The 23,270-nt window shown below is 35.0% G+C and overlaps 1 protein-coding gene and 1 non-coding gene across 3 annotated transcripts in view; both read right to left on the reverse strand.

Annotated features, from left to right (window-relative positions):
• LOC125238657 overlaps positions 1-23,270 on the reverse strand; it is an 87,753-nt gene that overhangs the window by 39,168 nt on the left and 25,315 nt on the right. The window contains exons 1-2 of one of the 2 annotated variants that reach the window (XM_048146049.1): positions 11,372-11,807; positions 6,261-6,399 (exon numbers count right to left, since the gene is read on the reverse strand). In XM_048146049.1, coding sequence (XP_048002006.1) covers positions 6,261-6,399; positions 11,372-11,450 — 218 coding nt within the window. In that variant the 5' untranslated portion in view covers positions 11,451-11,807. Of the gene's footprint in view, positions 1-6,260; positions 6,400-11,371; positions 11,808-23,270 lie in introns of those variants that run through there. The other variant, XM_048146048.1, reaches the window with a different exon arrangement.
• On the reverse strand, positions 1,387-1,459 carry Trnad-auc. Its single transcript has one exon. It is a non-coding gene; the product is annotated as a tRNA-Asp (tRNA).

Here is a 23,270-nt window from a genome sequence, read left to right on the forward strand (position 1 = left end):
TCACGCCTGTATACATTAATACATTAATTATGTCACAGTTTCGTTTTCTTTCAACCCCTTATTTGCCAAGAGTGGCACTGAAGCTTTAGTAGTTTCATGTGTTCTGCCTACCCCTTTATGGGATACAGGCGTGATTGTATCTATGTATGTATGTATACATTAAAGGGGTAGGTAGAGCACAAGAACTACTAAGTTTCAGTGCCACTCTTGGCAAGGGGTTGAATGCAACCTAAATTGTGACATTGCAGTGACAAGTTGCCAGCCTCTCGCCTACGACACAATTTAACCCATATCCCACATAACAGTAGACTTTTACGCCCACGGGAAGAAAGCGGGTGGTAAATTCTTAACCCGCCACCGCACGGAAATAGATTTTAATTTCAGTGTTTTAATATTTAATTGTAATTGAAATAGTTTTAGTTAATCAATTTAAGTTACCTAGACAGCAACGAACAGCGTGCATTCATACATACGTGCGATTTCATATATATATGTACCAAACGAGAACCAAAGGCTAAACTTAAAGGATATCGATTTGATTATGAACTAGACATAATTTGCCTTAGTTTATCAAAATCTGATAAGGTTTTGATTTCAAATAAATAAATATTACAAGACATTCTTGATAGATTGATTTTCATTTTTAACCTCCGACGCAAAAACGACGGTGTTATAAGTTTGACGTTTCTGTCAGTCTGTCTGTTTGTCTGTCTGTATGTGTGTCTGTCTGTGGCATCTTAGCTCCCGAACGGATGAACCGATTTAGATTTAGTTTTTTTTTGTTTGAAAGCTGAGTTAGTCAGGAGTGTTCTTAGCCATGTTTCATGAAAATCGGTCCACTATGTCGCGGTCGGGGGTTTTTTCAAAATTTTAATTTTGTGGTTAGGTTACTAATTAACTGACTTGTGGGACGCAATGCTGTGTATAGGCACAGTATAATAAAGAGTACTATACTACAGTATGGCCACTCCCGCTCCCCGCTGAAAGTGCCACCCACCCCCTCTCGGTTACCGCAAAGTTATCACCTGTCAAAAACGCGAACAGTCGACCTGTCATACAAGCATAGTACGCGTTTACCTACACGAGCTTAGACTGTGTGCTGGGAACGCGCCACTTTCATATAAGTTGATCGCCAGTGTCCGAGGTGAGGTATAGGCTTCAAAATGTAGGTGTGTTATCTATGTGAAATCTTTAAAAATATTATTTTTAAGACTAAATTTTTGCCAAAAGACTAAAGTCTCGAAAATTACTGTAAGTATCGACTTAATGGATTTTCTGTAAAACTTTATCAACTAAGAAGAGTTTTAAAACAAGACTCAAAGGACTTAACCTATTGCAGACAACAATCACATCATGCTTAGAATAAATTTAAAAGTGGAAAATGTCTGCCTTGGGTGAGACTTGAACTCACGGCCTCTGGATCGATACTCCAGCGCTCTGCCAACTGAGCCACCAAGACTTCAACCAAGCCAGCGAAATTTTTCACTTAAATTCAATTATTATTATGCAATATATTCTAAGCCTAAGTGGCATCGATTGCAGACGTTTCTGCTAATCAGAAGTTAAAAATCACATGATGCGTTTAAGTCAACATGCATAATTACTAATTATGCACTGTATTCAAATTCGCACATTAATTTAAATAAACACTTAATTTACACTTCCAATTTCAAAATTAAACCTTACCTACACAAACCAAAGATTGAATTTAGCATGACGCATGATATGCAAAGTATCAGTAGTCGGTTATGACATGCGCACACGCACAGATGTGCGGTGAGAAGATTCGTATCAGGTTAGGACTACTTAGGACCTAGGCTTACAATAGGCTAGGGCTGACACAAACAAGTTTACTTTGTCAGTCAAAAATCCATCCTAACGTGTATGTTGTAGCTCTAAAAAAGGCGCGAATTTCGAATTCTCTATGGGAATTAAACCGCCTTACATTTTTAATATTTTTTTAAGTATTATGGCTCGTCGATGATTCCGACAACGTCAAGGTTTAGGAAGTTTTATGAAGACAATTGGTCGCTGAAGCCTACATTTTCCAAATTTGCGACTTTTTTAGAGCCAAGATTTGGTTAACCGATATAATCAATTTGACATATATTTTGCAACACAGCCATAGAAATTTTAGTAGATTTAATTTTTTTTTAATTTATTTATTTTGAAATAAAACCGTCGTGCAAAAATATGTAGAAATGAAAAAAGTTGCAACGAAGTGCCGTAGTTACTGCAGTGCAATTTTTATATTTGTGTTCCATTCCATTGCTTTGCTTATTATTTTACGTTTCTATTGATATATTTTTTCTCATTTTACATACACCGTGTTTCACTTAACACTAAAAACCTGAAAACCGTTTGTTCAGAATCGAGAGTAGAATCGATTGAGCTATATCTTGATGGGGGTAATATTTTTTGTTTTAATTTGTATTATTAGTTATTTTTTACGTGCCCATTCTACTAATTCGTAATACAACATTGCGCATATCACGTTGCTAGAGGTTGTATACCTTTTTCAGTATTTAGGGGTATTAATAATGGCTGGTTACGTGGACGATTATTTTTTCCGCTACGAATTTGACGTTGTGTGTCAGTTTACTTTTAATGTTTATCATAAGTCATAACAAATTGAACTCCAACCAAATTACAACATTGTCATTTTGAATGTTAGGTTTAAATTTGCTTACTGCGATTACCTGTCCAATTTGAAGTTTACTGTGATAAAGCTTTAAAGTGCTTTACAGTGACATAGCTGTCTATTGTTAAACCTTATGTCGTTGCAGTAACGTCCACAAATAAATAGTTTGAAGGTTTATGATGGTAGTTAGCAATTATTTTATTGAGTGTAGAGTTAAAAGTCGAGTAGAGCTGTACAGAAAATGAAAAATTCAATTTAAAAAAATAATAATCATCAGATTAAAAGATGAACACTCTAGACACGTTTGAAAAAATAAAAATCAGTTGGGGTGTCTGAGGTTTTGAGTGATACCGGAAACACGGTATATATTATTTAACAACCTTCATAGATACCTACGTCATATTACATTAAATGATGATGATAATAATTATGATAAATAGTCTCGACCAACATCTTAAGAGACACTCGTTAGGTGGCCAGATGCGTGCGGCGGTGATCTTGGACACGGCGCGGATAGTCCGACGGTTCCTCTCTCTGCAGCCCTAACCACCGGCAGCTTGGGCCCTGCCCCGCTGCACACTAGGTTAGGTTTTTTTATAATATGTTTATATGTTTTTATATTGTTTTGTAAATGTTTTTATATTTTATTTTAATATACATATTGTAAAATACCTAGCCTAAGAATGAAAATAAATACATAAAAATAATAAATAAAATCATTCCGTATTTCTTTGGTCTTCACGGAAAAAAAAACTGTTAAAAAAGACATGTAAGTGAACAAGAGTTTGAGAGGTCATTTAGTTACATATTTATAAACGTTGACAACCCTAAGTGCACGCAGTAGTAACCTAGTTGCTTGCTTGCCGTGAGAGAAGGGCCGCATCCGATCGCTTTTGTATTATCCTACCTGTACTACCCGCACTACCTGTGTCATGCATAGTTAATCTAGTCGTGAGATAAGAAACACTATTTGACTTTAAAAATCTTAAGACGTCTTAAGAGATGTAGGGCACAAATCAAATTCTTTTATTATTATTTTTTTATTTGTTCCCTCTCTCTCGCTATATCGTAATCCTGCAAAAGTATTCATATAGGAGGTGCAAGCACAAAAAGATTTGGTCATAGGCGCCTAGCCTTCAGAGATAACATACACTACGAGTAGAGAAATTTCGACGGGTACCTCGGCGGTCGGGGTGGTATAGCGGTTTATCACATCAGGCGCGTTAGCTGGAGACTCGGGTTCGATTCCCGGCTTCGTCACCAGTGGGCTTGATCGCTTTTTCTTTAGTGTATGATATCTATTTCAGTTTGCGTCTCAAGAGTTTGATAGGACGTGGTGAAATTGGATATCATTTATGAAGTTTCTTGATTTGTTGAATAAAATTATGAAATACTACCTCTAAATTAATAAAAAAAAAACATTCTTCTCGAAAACATTCTTCTTTGTTGAGGTCGAGCTTCAGCTGTTGTAATGATGATTATTTTCCAATTAACATAATATTTGTTGAGTCGAAAATAACATTACAAGACTAGCTTATTTTACTTAGCTCTTCTAGCAGAGTCGATCCAACTAATAGTTCATTTGGAGATACTACTGTAGATTCTTCACAGGATGCATCAAAAACTACTCTAATTTTTGTGATTTCTCGATCCTCGCGCACAACTGCATGATGTGGAAGGTAGACGGTTTTATCCTTCTCGGACGTCTGTGTCTACAGGTTGCATGTGATAAGGTACCAATGGTACTCTCTAATCATTTTGTTATTCAGTTTTTAATTGTTGTTGTGAAATAATTTCATATGTTGAACGAAAAATTAACAACAAATTGATACGATATGACCTTCGACCTTCAAGAAAAGAGAGTAAGGTCCATTAAGGTAATTCCGAAAGTCGTCTAAGTTCGAAAGTCACGCAAAAATCACCATTACTTCCATCGTATTAAGGTTTCCCTTTCGGAATTACCAGAGCATTTCTGTCATTTGGAATTACCCTAATGTACCTTATTCATATCATGCGACGTGTTTGCTCGTTTGCCTCTTATCTCATAAAAAACCTAGACTAGGTAATTCTAACTTCACTAGTTTTTGTGGATTTTATCCAAAACAAAATAATGTTAAGAATTAACTACGTTGTTTTTTTTAGTCTTATTTTTTCCGGAAATTATTGTTCGTCAAAACAGTATGAAAAAAAAAGAATACCCGTGTGTGTCGTGACTTTTTTAAAAGAAAAGGCAAAAAAGGATCGTTGAAGACTCAGAAGCTCCAACCATTTTTAGACACATCATAATATTCATAATACATTACATAATATTAAAGACAACTTTGTTGCAATTTGCGTACATTATCACATTAGCCACGCCATATGAAAACATTGCCCATTCTAATTTTATCACCCATCTGAACTTGCTTCAACATTTCCCACAAGCTGTTCACACAATTGTTGGTAAGGCTGTGGCCTTAATTTAATATTTTTAATAATCTGTTCAATGTTAATTATAAGCCCTTGTGAAGTTAACAAATATGTTGATGCATTAAGTTGCAAATATTTGGTGAGCCTGATCTTTTGAACATTTAATCATTAAAATGAAATAGGGTATAAATTAAATATTACACTATTGAGAATAAAAGATCCTCGGCAGGGTGCCCATCACGCAAGCAACATGAACCTGATGATATATGACTTAGCAAGAAACACAATACCCGAATATTTAGGGTCAGGTTGCTGTTCATATTTCTTGTAGAGATGATCTGTGCTGGTGCACAGTCATTAGCAATAACATGTTGTAAAATGTGACACGCTTTTATATGCCGTGTAGAGCTGCATATAAAATTAAAATTTTGAAAAAAACCCCGACTGCGACATAGTAGACCGATTTTCATGAAACATGGTTAAGAACACTCCCGACTAACTCAGCTTTCAGACAAAAAAAATTTAAATCTAAATTAGTTCATCCGTTCGGGAGCTACGATGTCACATACAGACACACATACACATAGACAGACAGACCGACGGACAGACAGACAGACAGACACGTCAAACTTATAACACCCCGTCGTTTTTGCGTCGGGGGTTAAAAATAGTGTCAGATATTTTGTCAGCCTTCGTTGTGTAACATATTCTTGCTGGTGACTGTACCACCACTAATGGTTTCACAGGATCTTTAAAATCATCATCATCCACATTTCGCTATCCCGGCTGGGATCCGCTTTGACAACTAACCCCAAGATTTGGCGGAGGCACTAGTTTTATGAATGCAATGTCTATCAGAAAAATGATGCCAATTGAATCTTAGAAAAGGGGTACCTATGATGGTTTAGTCTTTGATTTATGATAACCAAGAAGAAAAAAACACCACGTAATTTCGGTCACTTAGAAAAAGATAATAAATAAATTATACGAAATAAAAATAAAAGAGTCATTTTTCCGTGTTATAATGTACTTTACTTACCCAATTGTCTTAAGATAAGACTTTAAGTAGAAGTAGAACTTACCTGTGTCATAATTTAGTTTTATTTCAACCCCTTGATTGCCAAGTGTGGCACTGAAACTTGGGTAGTTAAATGGGCTCTGCCTACCCCATTATGGGATACAGGTGTGAATGTATGTATGTAGAACTTACCTGTAGTTAAAGCTTTCGCAGTGGAACCTCCTCTCTTCAGCACATTCTCTTCTGCAATCTTCAAGTCTCTCGCAGTGCACCACTCGTCTAACATGGCTCCGGACGGCACGCCGGCCGGCGAGGACTCGTCGGAAGCAAGCTGGTGGAAAAAAGATAAGTTAGCAAGGACGAAACCGTGGGCTACTTAATCTTATGTTTAAGAAAAAAATCGTTTATTCTCAAAATAAACCCTTTTTTGACAACATTTAACCTTCTACCAAACTGCAGGACAGTTTGTTGGCAGAGGGGACTCCCTTACATAATGTAAGTAGGTAGAACTATGAGTTTACGCTAGGTGCAGTTTTGATGTATTGCACCTGCGTTCGGTCGGCGTTGCGGTCCTGGGTTCGAATCCCGGTAAGGGCATTTATTTGTGTGATGAGCACAGATATTTGTTCCTGTCATGGGTGTTTTCTATGTATATAAGTATGTATTTATCTATTTAAGTATGTATATCGTCGCTTAGCACCCATAGTACGAGCTTTGCTTAGTTTGGGGCTAAGTTGATCTGTGTAAGGTGTCCCCAATATTTATATTTATATTTATTGCTTATAGAAAGTTTTGACTTCAATTTATCTATGAAAAATAACTAACTAAGTTGATACATTCTAGGCACAGCTTTGTTGCAATGTTTACACTTTATAGTAATTTAAACTTAATTTTTTCTAAGAGAAAGTTTTTCATTTTAATTTTAAACATAGTATACGCAGTGACTTACATTCTTAGAGGAATGTGGAAAAACCATAAAAATTAGAGTAGTGTTCGACGCACTCTGTAAAGGGACTAGTGTTGTAACTAGGGTTGCAAAAAAACGGTTTTTTTCTGGCTTGAAATAAAACATGAAAAAAAACTGTAAAAAAAAACAGTTTTTTTTTCTGGAGTACGTTTTTTTCTAATGTACGAAATCTCAAAATTTGCAAAGCAGTTAATACTTTTATACGGTTTTTTAGACGTAATGTTAACTATTAAACGAATTTAATCAAATAACTTTAATTTCTGGTATTATAAAAGTAATATTTACGAAATCTGTAGTTGGTAGTTATCACTATTTACTGTTGGCAACACCACCGCCTCTCCACGCTGCACACCGCATCGGGGATTCCCCAATAAACGTTTGTATACTGAATGTTAATCGAATTAAAATGTACGTTATTGTTATTGAAACACGTTACAACTCACGAAAAACCGTTATTGTAGAATTATGTGTTCATCTGAAAAAAAAAACATATTTAGAAAAAAAACCATGGTGCTCGGTTTTTTTCATGTTTTTTTTCCTAATTCTTTTTTTCTATTTGCAACCCTAGTTGTAACTGCAAATGTCCTTCTATAAATAAACGAAATTCGCTATGTTACAGTCTGAATCTGAATTTTTTTTATACCAAAGCATTAAATTTATTAAATTTTTATTTTTTCTTTAAAATATAGGCATTCATTTAATACTTAATTAAAATGGTTCTAACATCTTTAATTATTTTTGAAACAATTATCGTAAAAGTTAAATGCAAGTGCGTAGGAGCAAGATACTTCTAATAATATTAATACCTATACAGTGCCCGTAGCCAAGAGTATAATCATTGATGCTCTGTGACGCACAATATGCAACTGGCTCTGTCACACCAGCAGCGTGCGTAGCCGAATGGCACAAACGCTCACGAAACGAAACGCTAGAAGATATCTATCTCTGTCGCTCTTGCGTATTGGCGCGACAGAGTCAGACTACCTTTCGCGGCGTCTCGTTTTCGTTTCGCGTTGGAGAAATCGTCACTAGTTTGAAAAAATCTCGTATCTCGTGCTTCTCCTCAAAGTTAAAATACTTTTTCTACTTTTTCACTACTGTTGCTACAATTTTCTTTTCATTGACAGACGAAGATACAAGTTTTTTTTAAAGTAGTGACGAAATACAGTCACACACAGTCACACACAACTATCTTATTGTTAACGCATAATTAAAATGTTACTAGAATACCAAAATGTTATGTTCACCTTATTTTGTCTGCCACGTGACAGGCTTAGCCTAGTGTGGGGCCACGGGACAAATAATGTACGATTGTATTAATTTCTTTTAATAATAAACTATTCTTATTCTTATTCTTCTTATTCTTCTAATACTATTCGGCTACGGGGTCAACATGGAAGAACGATTGAGAAAGATTACGATTGTACTCCTGGCTACGGGCCCTGTCATGCGGAACATCATTCACTGCGTCATGTTTAGTTAGCGTATGCAATTTGTTTTTGTAGTCAAATAAAAAAATATTATGTTATTGAAATCATGGTTAACGAGTCATTCATTTATTTGAGTTACTGAAAAAAAGCTAATTCATGACCAAAACCAAATGAAAATGTTTCACAACATTTTAACAATCTAAGGTTTAATAGATTATGAATATATTTCAATAAAAATCATTCGTTTTGTGACGGGTTAAAAATTACAGCACCAACTTTTCTCTCGTGGGTGTAGCAGAAGTCGACTGTGGGATATGGGTTCAATAGTGATGAGCTGGCCAATTTTGTTATAGTTAATATCACAAATTTGTTTTCTTTCAACCTCTTAATTGATAAACACAAAATTAAAATTTTGAAAAAACCCCCGACCCCGACATAGTGGGCCGATTTTCATGAAACATGGCTAAGAACACTCCCGACTAACTCAGCTTTCAGACAAAAAAAAACTAAATCTAAATCGGTTCATCCGTTCGGGAGCTACGATGCCACAGACAGACACACACAGACAGACAAACAGACAGACAGACGGACAGACAGACAGACAGACAGACAGACACGTCAAACTTATAACACCTCTTCGTTTTTGCGTCGGGGGTTAATAAAGAGCAATAAATATTTAGCAGTGAGGTTTTTAGGAATACAGGCCCCGTAGCCGAATGCCATTTCTCCGACGCGAAACGAAAACGAAACGCAGTCTGGCTCTGTCGCGCCAATACGCAAGAGCGATAGAGATAGATATCTACTAGCGTTTCGTTTCGTGAGCGTTTGTGCCATTCGGCTACGCACCCAGGCGTGAGTAATGATATGAATAAAACAGTACATTACGATACGAGAACGGAAAAGAACTAGTGGCGATAAATTAAAACACGACCGAAGGGAGTGTTATAAATCGACACGTGTTATGAGGAACTTTAACATTACTTTCCTGTTTAGGGTTCCGTAGTCAACTAGGAACCCTTATAGTTTCGCCATGTCTGTCTGTCCGTCCGTCCGTCCGTCCGTCCGTCCGTCCGTCCGTCCGTCCGTCCGTCCGTCCGCGGATAATTTCAGTAACCGTTAGCACTAGAAAGCTGAAATTTGGTACCAATATGTATATCAATCACGCCAACAAAGTGGTAAAATAAAAAGTGAAAAAAAATGTTTTGTTAGGGTACCCCCCCCCCCCCCCCCCCTACATGTAAAGAGGGGACTGATTTTTTTTTTCATTCCAACCCCAAAGTGTGATATATTGTTGGATAGGTATTTAAAAATGAATAAGGGTTTACTAAAATCGTTTTTTGATAATATTAATATTTTCGGAAATAATCGCTCCTAAAGGAAAAAAAAGTGTGTCCCCCACCTCTAACTTTTGAACCATATGTTTAAAAAATATGAAAAAAATCACAAAAGTAGAACTTTATAAAGACTTTCCAAGAAAATTATTTTGAACTTGATAGGTTTAGTAGTTTTTGAGAAAAATACGGTAAACTACGGAACCCTACACTGGGCGTGGCCCGACACGCTCTTGGCCGGTTTTTTTTATAGGTTATGCATTAAGTAAACTTCGTTGATGATTTTTGTATTCACTCGGTGTTGTAACAATTAATACGTAAGTATACTTCTTTATTTCTTTCTTCTTTCATGTAAGCTTCATCTCTCTCGTTTTGTCGTCTCTATTCGTCGCAATTCGTTAGATGTCTCAATCAACATGATTGGTCATAAGACGGATATAATATAAACAATATAAAAAATACAAGAAAAACGTCTCATTATAATAATGGTCGATAATCTAAGCAAATAATGAGATCCGTTTGAGGATGACCTAGTGTTGTAATGACGAAGTATAAAAACTGGTTTTTGTTGTTATATTGTATACAGGATGCGTTTAATACAGATCAATTGAAGGACAGTGGTAGATTATTATAATTTTCCCCTCACTAGCTCGGAACACGTGGTTCGAGAAGTAAAATACATTTGCACCCGAGTGTAACACAAAAGTTTTCCCCTCACTATAGCGAGGAAACTACAATGCAAAAAATGTGTTTATCACTGCTTCCAGTAGTTCCGCGGGTGGTAAATCATCTTTATTACTAGATTCACCTGCTTTTAGAAATTTTAAAGCAGTTCATTTGACTTTATTCAAGGTCAAATTACTTTACCCACTAGTGGATAAAATGCGTTTTTACCCGCTGGTATTAAAGGACAAAACACGTGTTTCAGAGCTAGTGAGGGGAAAATAACTATTAAGCAGTAAGAGCCAGGGCCAGATCTAGGGTTGAGCAAATATACCGACAACGTCTAGACGTTGACAGCATAATAAGAAATCATTACTCCCTTGGTTGTTAATGGCCTCATGGCGTTATTTTGGTGCAAACGAATGATATAATTGAATTTCTTCTTTCTCCATCGTAGGCCACGTCTTTGTCTTTGGCTAGTCTGTTGTCAAGAGTAAGCCCATTTATAATTTAAAAAAAAAGTTAAAATTTTACTTTTCTTTGTAATTTTTATATTCAAGCTTTAAAATTATGTTTTTAGTAGGTATCAGTGGCGGCTGGTGAAAATTTTTACTAGGCAACACCGGGCAAAATGAAACCTACCTTAACCTTAGGTACTTTAATAGTACCTAATCAATTTTAGGCAAGCCGGTGGGAATCGGCTTGTATGGACCAGCCACTGCTGGTAGGTATTACCTATATATTACTTGGTATCAATAAATTTTCTACATTTACTGATATTAGAATAACCTTAAGTACCTATAGTCTTACTGAGTGTACATACAGTTTTGCATATTCCTATACTTTGTCTCGGTTACGTTTTTGCTGGGTTAAGTTAGAGTAAGTCACATATAACCTAAAAATCATACGTACTAGGAGCATTTTCCACTAAAATCACTCTGGATGCAAACGCCTGCGCACACAGGCACACAAACAGCGTCAGAACACGCATGTTACACACACACGCACACAGATAACATCACTGTTCCATTCACCACATTCAACTGTCACAAATCACTGCATTTTTCACACCCTGTATAGTTTTTTCGGACACCCTGTACTATTTTCCGTTGTCACTGATTTAAGTTATGTTTATTTCACAGTTATTTTTTGTATTTTATTTTTAGAATCAATGTATTGTTCATTTTGTTTTAAAATAGACTCCGTGGTTTTTCTTATTAGGATTTCTTATCTATGATTCACTTCGATCGTCAATTGTTTTTTTTTTTTCAAATCAACTAATAAAAAATATGAGAAATTCTTAGTTTGTAATACGTCACTTGTTTTATATTTGTCTAATTGTTTGGTCAATATTTTCTGATAACTTTTTCTTAAAACATGAGTCCCTTGATTTTTTTTTTAAATGTGTGGGATGTGGGTCAGATTCGCGGCGCGTGACATGGACTACTGAGCGTCGCCATTGTCTGACATAAGCTTATATGTGAATGGAATTACTCGAGTGGCATAATATGGATAAGACACATTTCAACCATGCACAAAAAAAAACACTAAGCCTTTACAAATAAAATTGGACTAGATCGTTCTCATTTTTTTATCATAATGATTAATTTGTCAGGCAGAAAAGATGTTTGTTCTGAAGTATAGTCCATGTTTTGTTTTCAATGGACCTCTTAAATACATATATGTAATAGGTAAATAAATAGTAGGTAAGCACAAAATCTCGCATTTAACCGTGAAATACGATGTAAAAACTACTTTAGTCTTTTATTCGTATATCATACACTGTGTTATTTTTGTTTTCCATTGAATTTGACACGTAGTAAGTAAAGCTCATTAACAGAAGCTGACTGGTTTTAGCGTTAAGAATCTGATGATACATGATAAACTAAAATTAAATGTACAAAATACAATCCAATGCGGTTTGTCAAGTAAAGTGTCTGTCCAAATTAATAAAACTATGAAATCTATGAATCACCCTTGGCACTTAAAACATTCATAGCATCTATATGGTGAGTGATTTCTATCAGGTGGACTTGCACATGTTTATTTCCAAAGTGATATAAAAAATGAAAAAAAAAAAAATTTTTTTTTCTACATCGATTTTAAATAAAGGCATATCCACACTTTTCTGTCAGCTGCGATTACACCTGATAACGCCGCTCGCGGCCTATTGTCTCAAAAAACGGATTTATAGCAAAAAGCGAATATATCCGACCATTGTAGTACCCATAAATAATGTAAAAGGGCTAATTTACGGCGACCTTCGTTAGTAAGATATGGGGAATATTGCCAATTTTTAATTGCGGTAATATTGCAATATTGCGAAAATAAAATTACCTGTACCATCGTAGGTACCTAGACAGTTTTTAGGGCCGTTCTGGTATGTGCAATTTATTTTAAATTTGACAATATATTTTGATTTGCTAATAATTTGGAAATAATTATTGTACATGTTACATTTCTAATTTAACTGTTAATTTATTTGTTTATTACTTAATTATAACAAAATTCTGCTACAGCTGACAATTTTTCACCTTATTTTTTCTTTATATAAATTCAAAGGAGCTGAAATTATTATATTATTAACAGTTATTGCCAACGATTAATTTTGTTTGCAATTGTATTGCAAAATTTTAACATAATTATACGATACTGCATTTTTTTAAGTTTTCCTCTAAACTTGTTTTAATTTTCATTATAAATTATAAGCGCTTTTCGTATAAAATTAGTAAATAAAAAGAATATCCTCCGACCCGTTAGAATTTTATAAAAAACACCTTATCTTTTCTTGTTTATTTTCATATTTTATTACGTATATTTTTATTAATTGATAGGTTTGATTGCCATATTTATAATAAATGGAGGCAAATAATGCTTGGCCTTATTTCATAATATATATTGTAGTATACTAGAATTTAATTTAAAATTACTGTAATTAACTTATGGGCCCTTGGCCTGAAATAAACGTATATTCTATTCTATTAATCTACTTTGAAGCCTTACTGCATCTAAGTACTGCTGAAAAAAAAATTTTTTTTCGTCAGCTATTGAAACTTAATTGTCATATAAATTGACACTAGCGACATCTTCATTTAAATACATACTTAAAGAAGATTACGGCCTCCAAGGCTGAAACTGTTAACTGTTTTTACAGGCCAGAAAAAGCCTAGTTCGTGGCCGGATAGGTGTCGTTATTTTAAACATGCGGAAGACTGTGTATTAAGATGTAATGAGGAAAAAACGCCCTTCAAGGGCTAAAGAACGTCATTTTATGCAATAATGATTTAAACTTTTTTTTTAAGAAATAAAAACCGGCCAAGAGCGTGTCGGGCCACGCTCAGTGTAGGGTTCCGTAGTTTTTTGTTTTTTTCTCAAAAACTACTGAACCTATCAAGTTCAAAACAATTTTCCTAGAAAGTCTTTATAAAGTTCTACTTTTGTGATTTTTTCCATATTTTTTAAACATATGGCTCAAAAGTTAGAGGGGGGGGACGCACTTTTTTTCCTTTAGGAGCGATTATTTCCGAAAATATTAATATTATCAAAAAACGATCTTAGTAAACCCTTATTCATTTTTAAATACCTATCCAACAGTATATCACACGTTGGGGTTGGAATGAAAAAAAATATCAGCCCCCACTTTACATGTAGGGGGGGTACCCTAATAAAACATTTTTTTCCATTTTTTATTTTTGCACTTTGTTGGCGTGATTGATATACATATTAGTACCAAATTTCAGCTTTCTAGTGCTTACGGTTACTGAGATTATCCGCGGACGGACGGACGGACGGACGGACGGACGGACAGACAGACATGGCGAAACTATAAGGGTTCCTAGTTGACTACGGAACCCTAAAAATGCTTGATTCAGGTAAGTATTTCAATGAAATACAGAACAGTGTACTTATCTCAGTAGACAATCTCTAGCCCCCAAACTTTTATTAAGCACGCTCCCTATCGTCAAAAATGAAATGCGTACGGGGGGCGTTCCTCCTCTTACTATTAGTTAGGTAATGTGTGATGTGTGTACTTGTCTCACGGTCCCGCGCCCCCCTTTGCAATATTGCTATCCCCCCCCCCCCCCCCCCAGGGGGGCGCGCCCCACAGTTTCAAAACCCTCGCATTAGAGTCTTATTCGCTACTGAGCGTATTGGCATGCTGGCTACACCACAAGACATGCAGGCAGAAAAGGTTATTATATTATACAGTGTGTCAAAAAATCCTTATCTTTGCAAACTACTACCAGCAATTTCATATTATTATGCATACGAAGTATAAATTACTCATAAAGGACACTTCCCAATTCGGGATTTAGGTCAAATTTTGCTCAACATGTAATTTTTCTTAGTCAAAAAGCACAAAAACGTCTTCCAACCATTAATTTAGACCCTTTGTTTCACGTTATAATTATTCTTGACTCACAATATCTCGATCTGACACCTTTTTTGACCGAAAACTGACATCATTCGCGAGTTGCATTAAGTAACCTCACCGAACTTTGTTTTGTAGGGTAAGAGGGTCTATATATGAACACCGGCTAAGAGCGTGTCGGGCCAGGCTCAGTCTAGGGTTCAGTAGTTTTCCGTATTTTTCTCAAAAACTACTGAACCTATCAAGTTCAAAAGAATTTTCCTAGAAAGTCTTTATAAAGTTCTACTGTGATTTTTTTCATATTTTTTAAACATATGGTTCAAAAGTTAGAGGGGGGGGCACACTTTTTTTTTCTTTATCCAACAATATATCACACGTTGGGGTTGGAATAAAAAAAAAAAACAGTCCCCACTTTACATGTAGGGGGGGTACCCTAACAAAAGATTTTTCCCACTTTTTAATTGGTACCAAATTTCAGCTTTCTAGTGCTAAGGGTTACTGTGATTATCCGCGGACGGACGGACGGACAGACAGACATGGCGAAACTATAAGGGTTCCTAGTTGACTACGGAACCCTAAAAATTTGTATAAATTAATACATACATACATACATATAATCACGCCTGTATCCCATAAAGGGGTAGGAACTTAGGAAGAGCACATGAATTACTAAGTTTCAGTGCCACTCTTGGCAAAAAGGGGTTGAAAGAAATCCAAATTGTGACATTGTCGTGACAGGTTGCCAGCCTCTCGCCTACACCACAATTTAACCCATATCCCACAGTCGACTTCACTAAATGACTAAATTAATAATTGTGAATAAAGTCAGTAAATTAAATAAAATAAATTAATATTGGGGACACCTAACACAGATCAACTTAGCCCCAAACTAAGCAAAGCTTGTACTATGGGTGCTAAGCGACGATATACATACTTAAATAGATAAATACATACTTATATACAGTGTAGAAAATATCCATAACTCAGGAACAAATCGTCACTACTTTTAAAAAATCTCGTATCTCACGCTGTTCCTCAAAGTTAAAACGCAGTAAGTCTACATGCATTCCATACATACTTACTACAATTTTCTTTTAATTGACAGACGAAGATACAAGTTTTTTTAAAAGTAGAGACGAAATATCTGTGCTCATCACACAAATAAATGCCCTTACCGGGATTCGAACCCAGGACCGCGGCTTAGCAGGCATGGTCACTACCAACTGAGCCAGACCGGTCGTCAATTGTTAGTTATAAATTATTTTTATGCCGGTTAGTAACTAGATATGACTTAAAGTCTAAATATTGTCTTCGGTTACGGCGATAGTTTTACTCATGAAATAAAAGTATGGAAACGGATATGGAAAAAAAAAATTTATACGATGTTTTAATGTAAAAAAAGTTTTGGTAATACGTACACAGAAAAAAACGCATTAGAAATAATAACAAAATATGTATCATCATCTCTTTTTGCAACCATCACTGAGCTCAAAATCATTTACTTAGGTAAAAAAAAAAAAATGATTCGCAAGCTGCAAATTTGTAAACTACATCAGGCGCATTTACCCTACCCAGGTACCTTGGTTTTGGCACAACAATACTTAGGAAGTAGTTAGAACAATTTGTAAGGCGTTAGGATGCTCTTAAACATATTTTTTTTAATGTTTTTACATAGAATAGGGGAAATAAATCTTTATGGCTTTTGAAGGATGATAGGTCGTACTTTAAAATTAACTTTATATCAATTTCAGAACAAGATCAAACCAGTTAGACTATCTATACCATAGATTTAGAATTATTAAACTAGATTGTGGAATCACATTTTTTGCCATACTAAATTGAACCTTATCACTGAGACAGAAAAGTGATCGTATCAGACTAGCGAAAACGGTCCACATGAGGGGCATTGTTTGGGCTGGTGTCCCTCTCGCACTTGAGGCCAGTGTTAATGAGGTTACCATAGTAGTGGTATTTTTATCTGTATATTACCTGACTTTATTACTTCTTATATTATTTTAGGGTTATATTCAAACTAGGGTTTCGATATATTTCAAAGAATTGGAAAATAATTATAATGTAATTATTTTGATACCAATAAATCAAAGATTTGTATAATTAAAAAATATGTTCAAATGGGTATTAGTAGATTTGGTAGTAACTTTGAAAATTGACTGGTATCCCCAATGTATGACAGTGATGACGTCACTGAATAATGTTGACATTGTCAGTAAGTGCGAGAGGGATACCAGCCCAAACAATGACCTCTCATGTGGACACACTTTTTGACCTAACTACTCATTCTGGTTTAACTGTAATTCTGTGATCTATACCTAGTTCTGTTAATACTGGCGAAATGTGCATTGTGTTGGACCAAATAGCGAGATAGATGTGGGCCACTCTTTTAGAATTTAAATTTGAATATTTTTTTAATTTTTAGGAATTCTGGAATTTATTGCACATTTTAACTTTGTGCTCCTAATAAATATTTCCGCCAATTAATTTTTTTGCAGATTTATAAGTAAAATAACCTAACCACAAAATTAAAATTTTGAAAAAACCCCCGACCGCGACATAGTGGACCGATTTTCATGAAACATGGCTAAGAACACTCCCAACTAACTCAGCTTTCAGACAAAAAAAACTAAATCTAAATCGGTTCATCCGTTCGGGAGCTACGATGCCACAGACAGACACACACACAGACAGACAAACAGACAGACAGACAGACAGACAGACACGTCAAACTTATAACACCCCTTCGTTTTTGCGTCGGGGGTTAAAAATAACATAAAAATATAAAGTAGTTAAAGCATAGTTAGTTCTTTTGGAATATTTTTAAAAAGAAAAGTATCTAAAACAATGAAAATCAATGATATACAAAAACTACGGTAATATTGCCTAAATTAAAAATATTGCTATTTTTTTTTTCAACGTAATTAATTTTTTTTTGAATAGTGAAATATTCGTGCTTCAATATTATGAGTGTAGAAACTCTAGGTCCATGGGGCCCCGGCGCGAACAAGTTGTTCACAGAAATCGCGAAGCGTCTGGTTGAGGTAACTGGTGACCGAAGAGCTGGCGACTTCCTCGCTCAACATATCAGCATTGCGATACAGCGAGGAAATGTCGCCAGTATCCTTGGTACAATGCCTCAAGGGCCTATTTTAGACATTAGCTAGCTTTTAAGTTTAGTCTTAGTTTCTTATATAATTATGTAAATATGTTCATGTAAATAAAGAGATATTATAAATATTATGAGTAATCTTTAATCATATGTTCCTCAAACGTAGTGAATGACTATCATACATATATTCCCATACTGTCAAACAATATGCGAAGGCCATAAGCACTGCGATATGCCGGACAATAAGTTTCGTACACAATTATTCAAAGATTCTTGTTATCGGATCACTATCTTGAATAGTTTGTGGTACAAGTTAGAAAAGAACGATTGAATGCTTTAGGTAGGTACTTGCAAAAGTACGTCAGTCTATAAACTTTTCTATCTATGATTTAGATGGGTTACTGGCATAACGGGCATCACTTGAGGAATGGAAAAGTTTTAAGTATATAATAGAAAGAATAGTTAAGTATATAATGGGAAAGTGTGTGTGTCTGTTTGTTTGTACCAGACCTGTTCGTCACCTTGCTATTTCCTGTTTGCCCCACCCAACCATACGCAGGCTGGCCCCGACTCCAAAAATAATTGATTTGTTTATAATTTGGATGTTTAGATTATTGCAATCCGATAAGAAATCTGAATTCAAAGGTTTATTATTGTTTGCTTTTTAGTTTCTCCGTGTTTTGTAACGCGCTTAGGTTTGAAGGCGGTTTTATTTTTTGATTAAAAGTTTATTTATTTTTTGATTTTTAGTGGTTCCTATTGATATTATATGTATCAGTCCGAATATATGTACAGTAGTGAAAGAATTATCCTTTAACTCCTAACCATTGAGGAGTTGACCTTCCATTATCAGCTCAGCCACATAAAATTATTACCATCAAGCGTAAATACTGGTGTACCTTTGAAAAATACACTAAAACATTACATGTGCCTATAACATTTGAAGAGTTCCCTCGATTTCTCCAGGACCCCATCATGAGACTCCGACTTGGTGCCAATGGGACCATCTCGGGGTTATACCTGATCGATTAAAAAAAAATTTGAAAATCTGTCCATGATTCTCGGAGATATCGAGTAACATATATACAAAAAAAAAACATTCAGTTAAGAGGGGGTAGAGCAGGGAGAATTTTCAGAATCTGTCAAATTACCCCATTACACACACAAACACCCTTCACTCACACTACCTCAATTTACTGTGAAAGGTCAGTGACCCTTAATTTTTTTCAAGAGTGCTATTTTGAGTTTGTAGTCAACTACTGACCTCCTTTGAGAAATTAAAACTGTAAAAAGGGTAGCATACAAGAAGACAGAGAAAAAATACACGTCATCTAGCTTTCCTTCTCTGTTCATGTCTCATGTGACTTAAATTTACCTAAATATGTAGATAACGTTCCTTACTCAGTTGATTGTTTATCTAGGTGTATTTCAAATTACTTTGCACTTCATTCTGCGTTACTTTTCTATAAGTACTTAGATTAAAAATCATCAGCCTGCCTATCCTCGCAAACATTATTCAAAGTCGTCTGTGAAGGCCGATACCTCCAGGCAGACAATTATGGTCGCGTGATAAATGATAAAACATCAGGCTGTCCCTATCGCACTATTTGTAAGTACGATAGGGACGGCCCGATGTTTTATCATTTATCGCGCGACCATGATTGCCCTGCAGGTCTTCAGAGGCCTGTGCTGCGCATTACGTATATACGGGTTGTATTAAAGACTATCAGATATTTTCTTTATTCTTTTTGGTCGTTAGGTTTTTTTATCATTTATTTTAATACAAAAATAAAGTATGTGTATAAAATAAAAAACCTAATGAATAGAGTACAGAGCTAGCAGCAGTCAAGTCAGAGACACAAAGATAGACAGGGAATATCGACGCATATCTTATCAAATACCGCCATTGCCATCTGCATCAGACTCTTGATCTTACCCAATTTCCGAGTCTCTTCTCTTAATTTCAGTTCCTTGAGTTGAAAATGTTGAAACTCATACTTAGTATTAAATAAAACACAAATACATATAAAAATCACAATATAATTTTAAATTATGGCTTAGGCCCTGTACCAGTTGCAGTCGCCACGTCTATAAAGCACCTTGTAGTTTCTTTTAAATGGCTAAATCCCTAGATGTCATGTCATAAACATCTGTGATGTAACTGAAAATTAAAAAACATCGCTCAAAGATAAGGTTCAAATTAGCATGGCAAAAAATACAGTGCAGTCAAAATACCATCAAAATACGAAAAAGCATATATTATGTCAATGTCAATATCACTGCCGTACACCTGCCGTATGCCGTATTTCAGGCCATAAGGGCTGTTTTCTTAAATATGAAAAAATCTCAAAAGCAGAACTTTAAAAAGACTTTCTTGGAAAATTACTTTGAACTTGATAGGTAGAACAATTTTTAAAAGTTGTACAAAAAAAATCTGAACTAAGTTTGTAACTATATGAAAAGCATTTTTTATCTTAGATTGCATATTTTAGTATCGTAACGAATTTTCTTTCAAATAAAAAGAGAATTATTAGAATAGGTTGACGGTGTCTACCGTAAACTGGGGTTACATTGACCAATTTGGGAATTTAAACTTCTCTAGCTTCTACATTTAATGGGTATTTTTACCTATTAAATGTAGGAGTTAGAGAAGTATAAATTCCAAAATTGGTCAACGTAACGTAAGTAAGAAGAAAGAAAAAATTGGGACCATCAACTTTTTAAGTCTTTTCCTGCTAAAAATCTAAAAAGGTAACAAAATAAGTGATATCAGGATTATTGTTTTCTGTCACGATGCCTGCACGTATCAAATGTTTCTTTTTAACCCAGTGGTTGACTGGTAGAGAATGCCTTAAGGCATTATGTCCACTGTTTGTACTTATTTTTTTATGTGTAATAAAGCATAAATAAATAAATAAAATGTACGCAAAAAAAAAAACGATGTAATCAAACTTAAACTGACATTGGGGTTACTTTGATACACTATTTTTTTTGTAACGATAATCGAATGTAATCCCTTACAAAAGTATTTTATCTCAAGAAAAAAAAATGGTTCGCAGAGTCAAATATTACAACTCTTTAACGCTATTTTGGGGTTACTTTGATCAAGAATAAAAATTACCATCTTCGAAAAACCAACTTTATTTGCAATTCTTCAATATTTATAACAAGAAGAGATCAAATTATCAGCCTCAACAAGTACCGTGACATAATCAACTATGTGTCATTATGGTCAATGTTACCCCATGCAAGTGATCAAAGACACCCCAAAGAGTAAATCATTAGTAGTAAATACCTAGTTTGACTTTATGATACAAAATTCAATACAATGGTATAGCTAAACACATTTCTGGCGAGCTTCTGGCGAGCTAATATTCACTGTGAACCTTTTACTTTAATACCCACTACGTTAGTTTAGAAGTTTAGTTAAACATGAAAAATAGCAACAAACTATGCTTTTATTTTGACACGTTATCCGCACTGCCCAAGACCATACTTACTTATTCACCGCGTCAGAGCACCATCTAACTATAAAGGTTGGTTAAGGGTTATTATATGTGTAGATTTCATTACCGACTACTCGTACATAACATATTAAATCCTTATTTTTTTGGTCAAATAAATATAATATGCTCGTGACAGGTCATATTTTGTTCGCAATCCGAAAGAGTCAACCCTAGCACTTTTCCCTATTCACCCCCTTCCCGACCCTATTCACCCCAACGTTAGAGTGAGCAAAAATTACTAAATGAAACGACATATTTTCAAAGACAAACCGAAGTTCACACTGCCAGAAGATTTTTTGTGTAAAAAATTTGCATGGCATATATAAAAAAACTGCTATCGACGTTCAAAAGTCGGTTTTGGCCCTATTCACCATAAATTACGTTAGTTTATACCCGTTCCGACCCCATGAACCCAAAATCTTTAGAAAACGATGTACTATGTAGCCCAATTTTATTTGGTATTTTGGAGGTAACTAGTAAAAATAATTTAGTTTTACAATTGTGCGAAAATAGATTCTCATTTGGCCGGTTTTTTTACCTGGTCTGGTGGCCTAGTGGTAATAACGTTAGCTGCGTAAGCTGAAGACCCGGGTTCGATTCCCGGCTCAGCCACCGTGGGCCTTGTCGTTTTTTCTTTCGTGTATGATATCTATTTCAATATATGTATAAATGTATGTGGACAGTTGGACACTTTATTGTACATAAGACAAGTTAGGACATAAAAATACAGTATAGTTATGATGTACAAAGGCGACCTTATCCCTATAAGGGATCTCTTCCAACCTTTGAGCGAATTGAAAATTTATTATTCATATAAACTTGAAAAGGAACAAATCAAAAATTATTTAATAAAATAATTTTATTTCTTCCCTAGTTGTATAGTTTCATACTTATGATTTTTATTTTAAAGTAATCCGTTTATATTATAGCAACCATGGATGATTTTTGCGGACAAGTAGAAACGTAGAGGTTGACAGAAGTGTGATTAATATTTCTAAGTGTTAATTTCTTGTATCTAGTCTAACTACGAAGCAATACATTGACGTATAAATTGCGTCCATATACAGAGAGGTCAATCATAAAAATATCACTTTAGGTAAGTTATATATCTTTTATACAATGTGACAAGCATTGACCACACATCCCAATTCACCCCTCTTCCGACCCTAATCACCCCCTTCGTAAACCTATTCACCCCCTTTGCGACCCAATTTCCCCCATTCCTGATCCCATTCACCCCTCAGGCCGCGGATATTTATTCATCCCGTAAAAATTCCCTAACACAGTTGCATCGCTTTCTTCATGAAAACCATTATAAAAATGAAAATATGTCTTATGATTTTCTGTTATACATAAACTTTAGAAGTGTATACACATTCAAAAGGATAATGAACGATTAAAATGAGTAAAAATCCAATAAATTTGAACGTCAACTTTGACAGACATGAAACTGTAAATATATTATTTTCCTACTTTGATTGCGGAAAATAGAAGGAATATGTCAAGAAATATAATAACATTATATACCTCCGGAACCGTTTTCACCCCAAATGACGGTATTTATTAAATTGTCATTATGTATAATGTCGGGAAATACGGAACCCTACACTGACGCGCTCTTGGTCGGTTTTTCTTCTTAATGCTATTTAAGAGATAATAAAAAATTACACCTCCCAATTTATACTTAATAAGTTTTTTATGCAAAAATTTCATTTTTGGCACAAGCTATTATCGCCGACTGTATTTTTCTTTCAACAATCATCTATTGCTCTCCGAGACATTTCTAAAAACCCCTGACTCAATGGGGAT

This window comes from Leguminivora glycinivorella, chromosome 24 (genome assembly GCF_023078275.1).
Source record: "Leguminivora glycinivorella isolate SPB_JAAS2020 chromosome 24, LegGlyc_1.1, whole genome shotgun sequence".
NCBI lineage: Eukaryota > Metazoa > Arthropoda > Insecta > Lepidoptera > Tortricidae > Leguminivora > Leguminivora glycinivorella.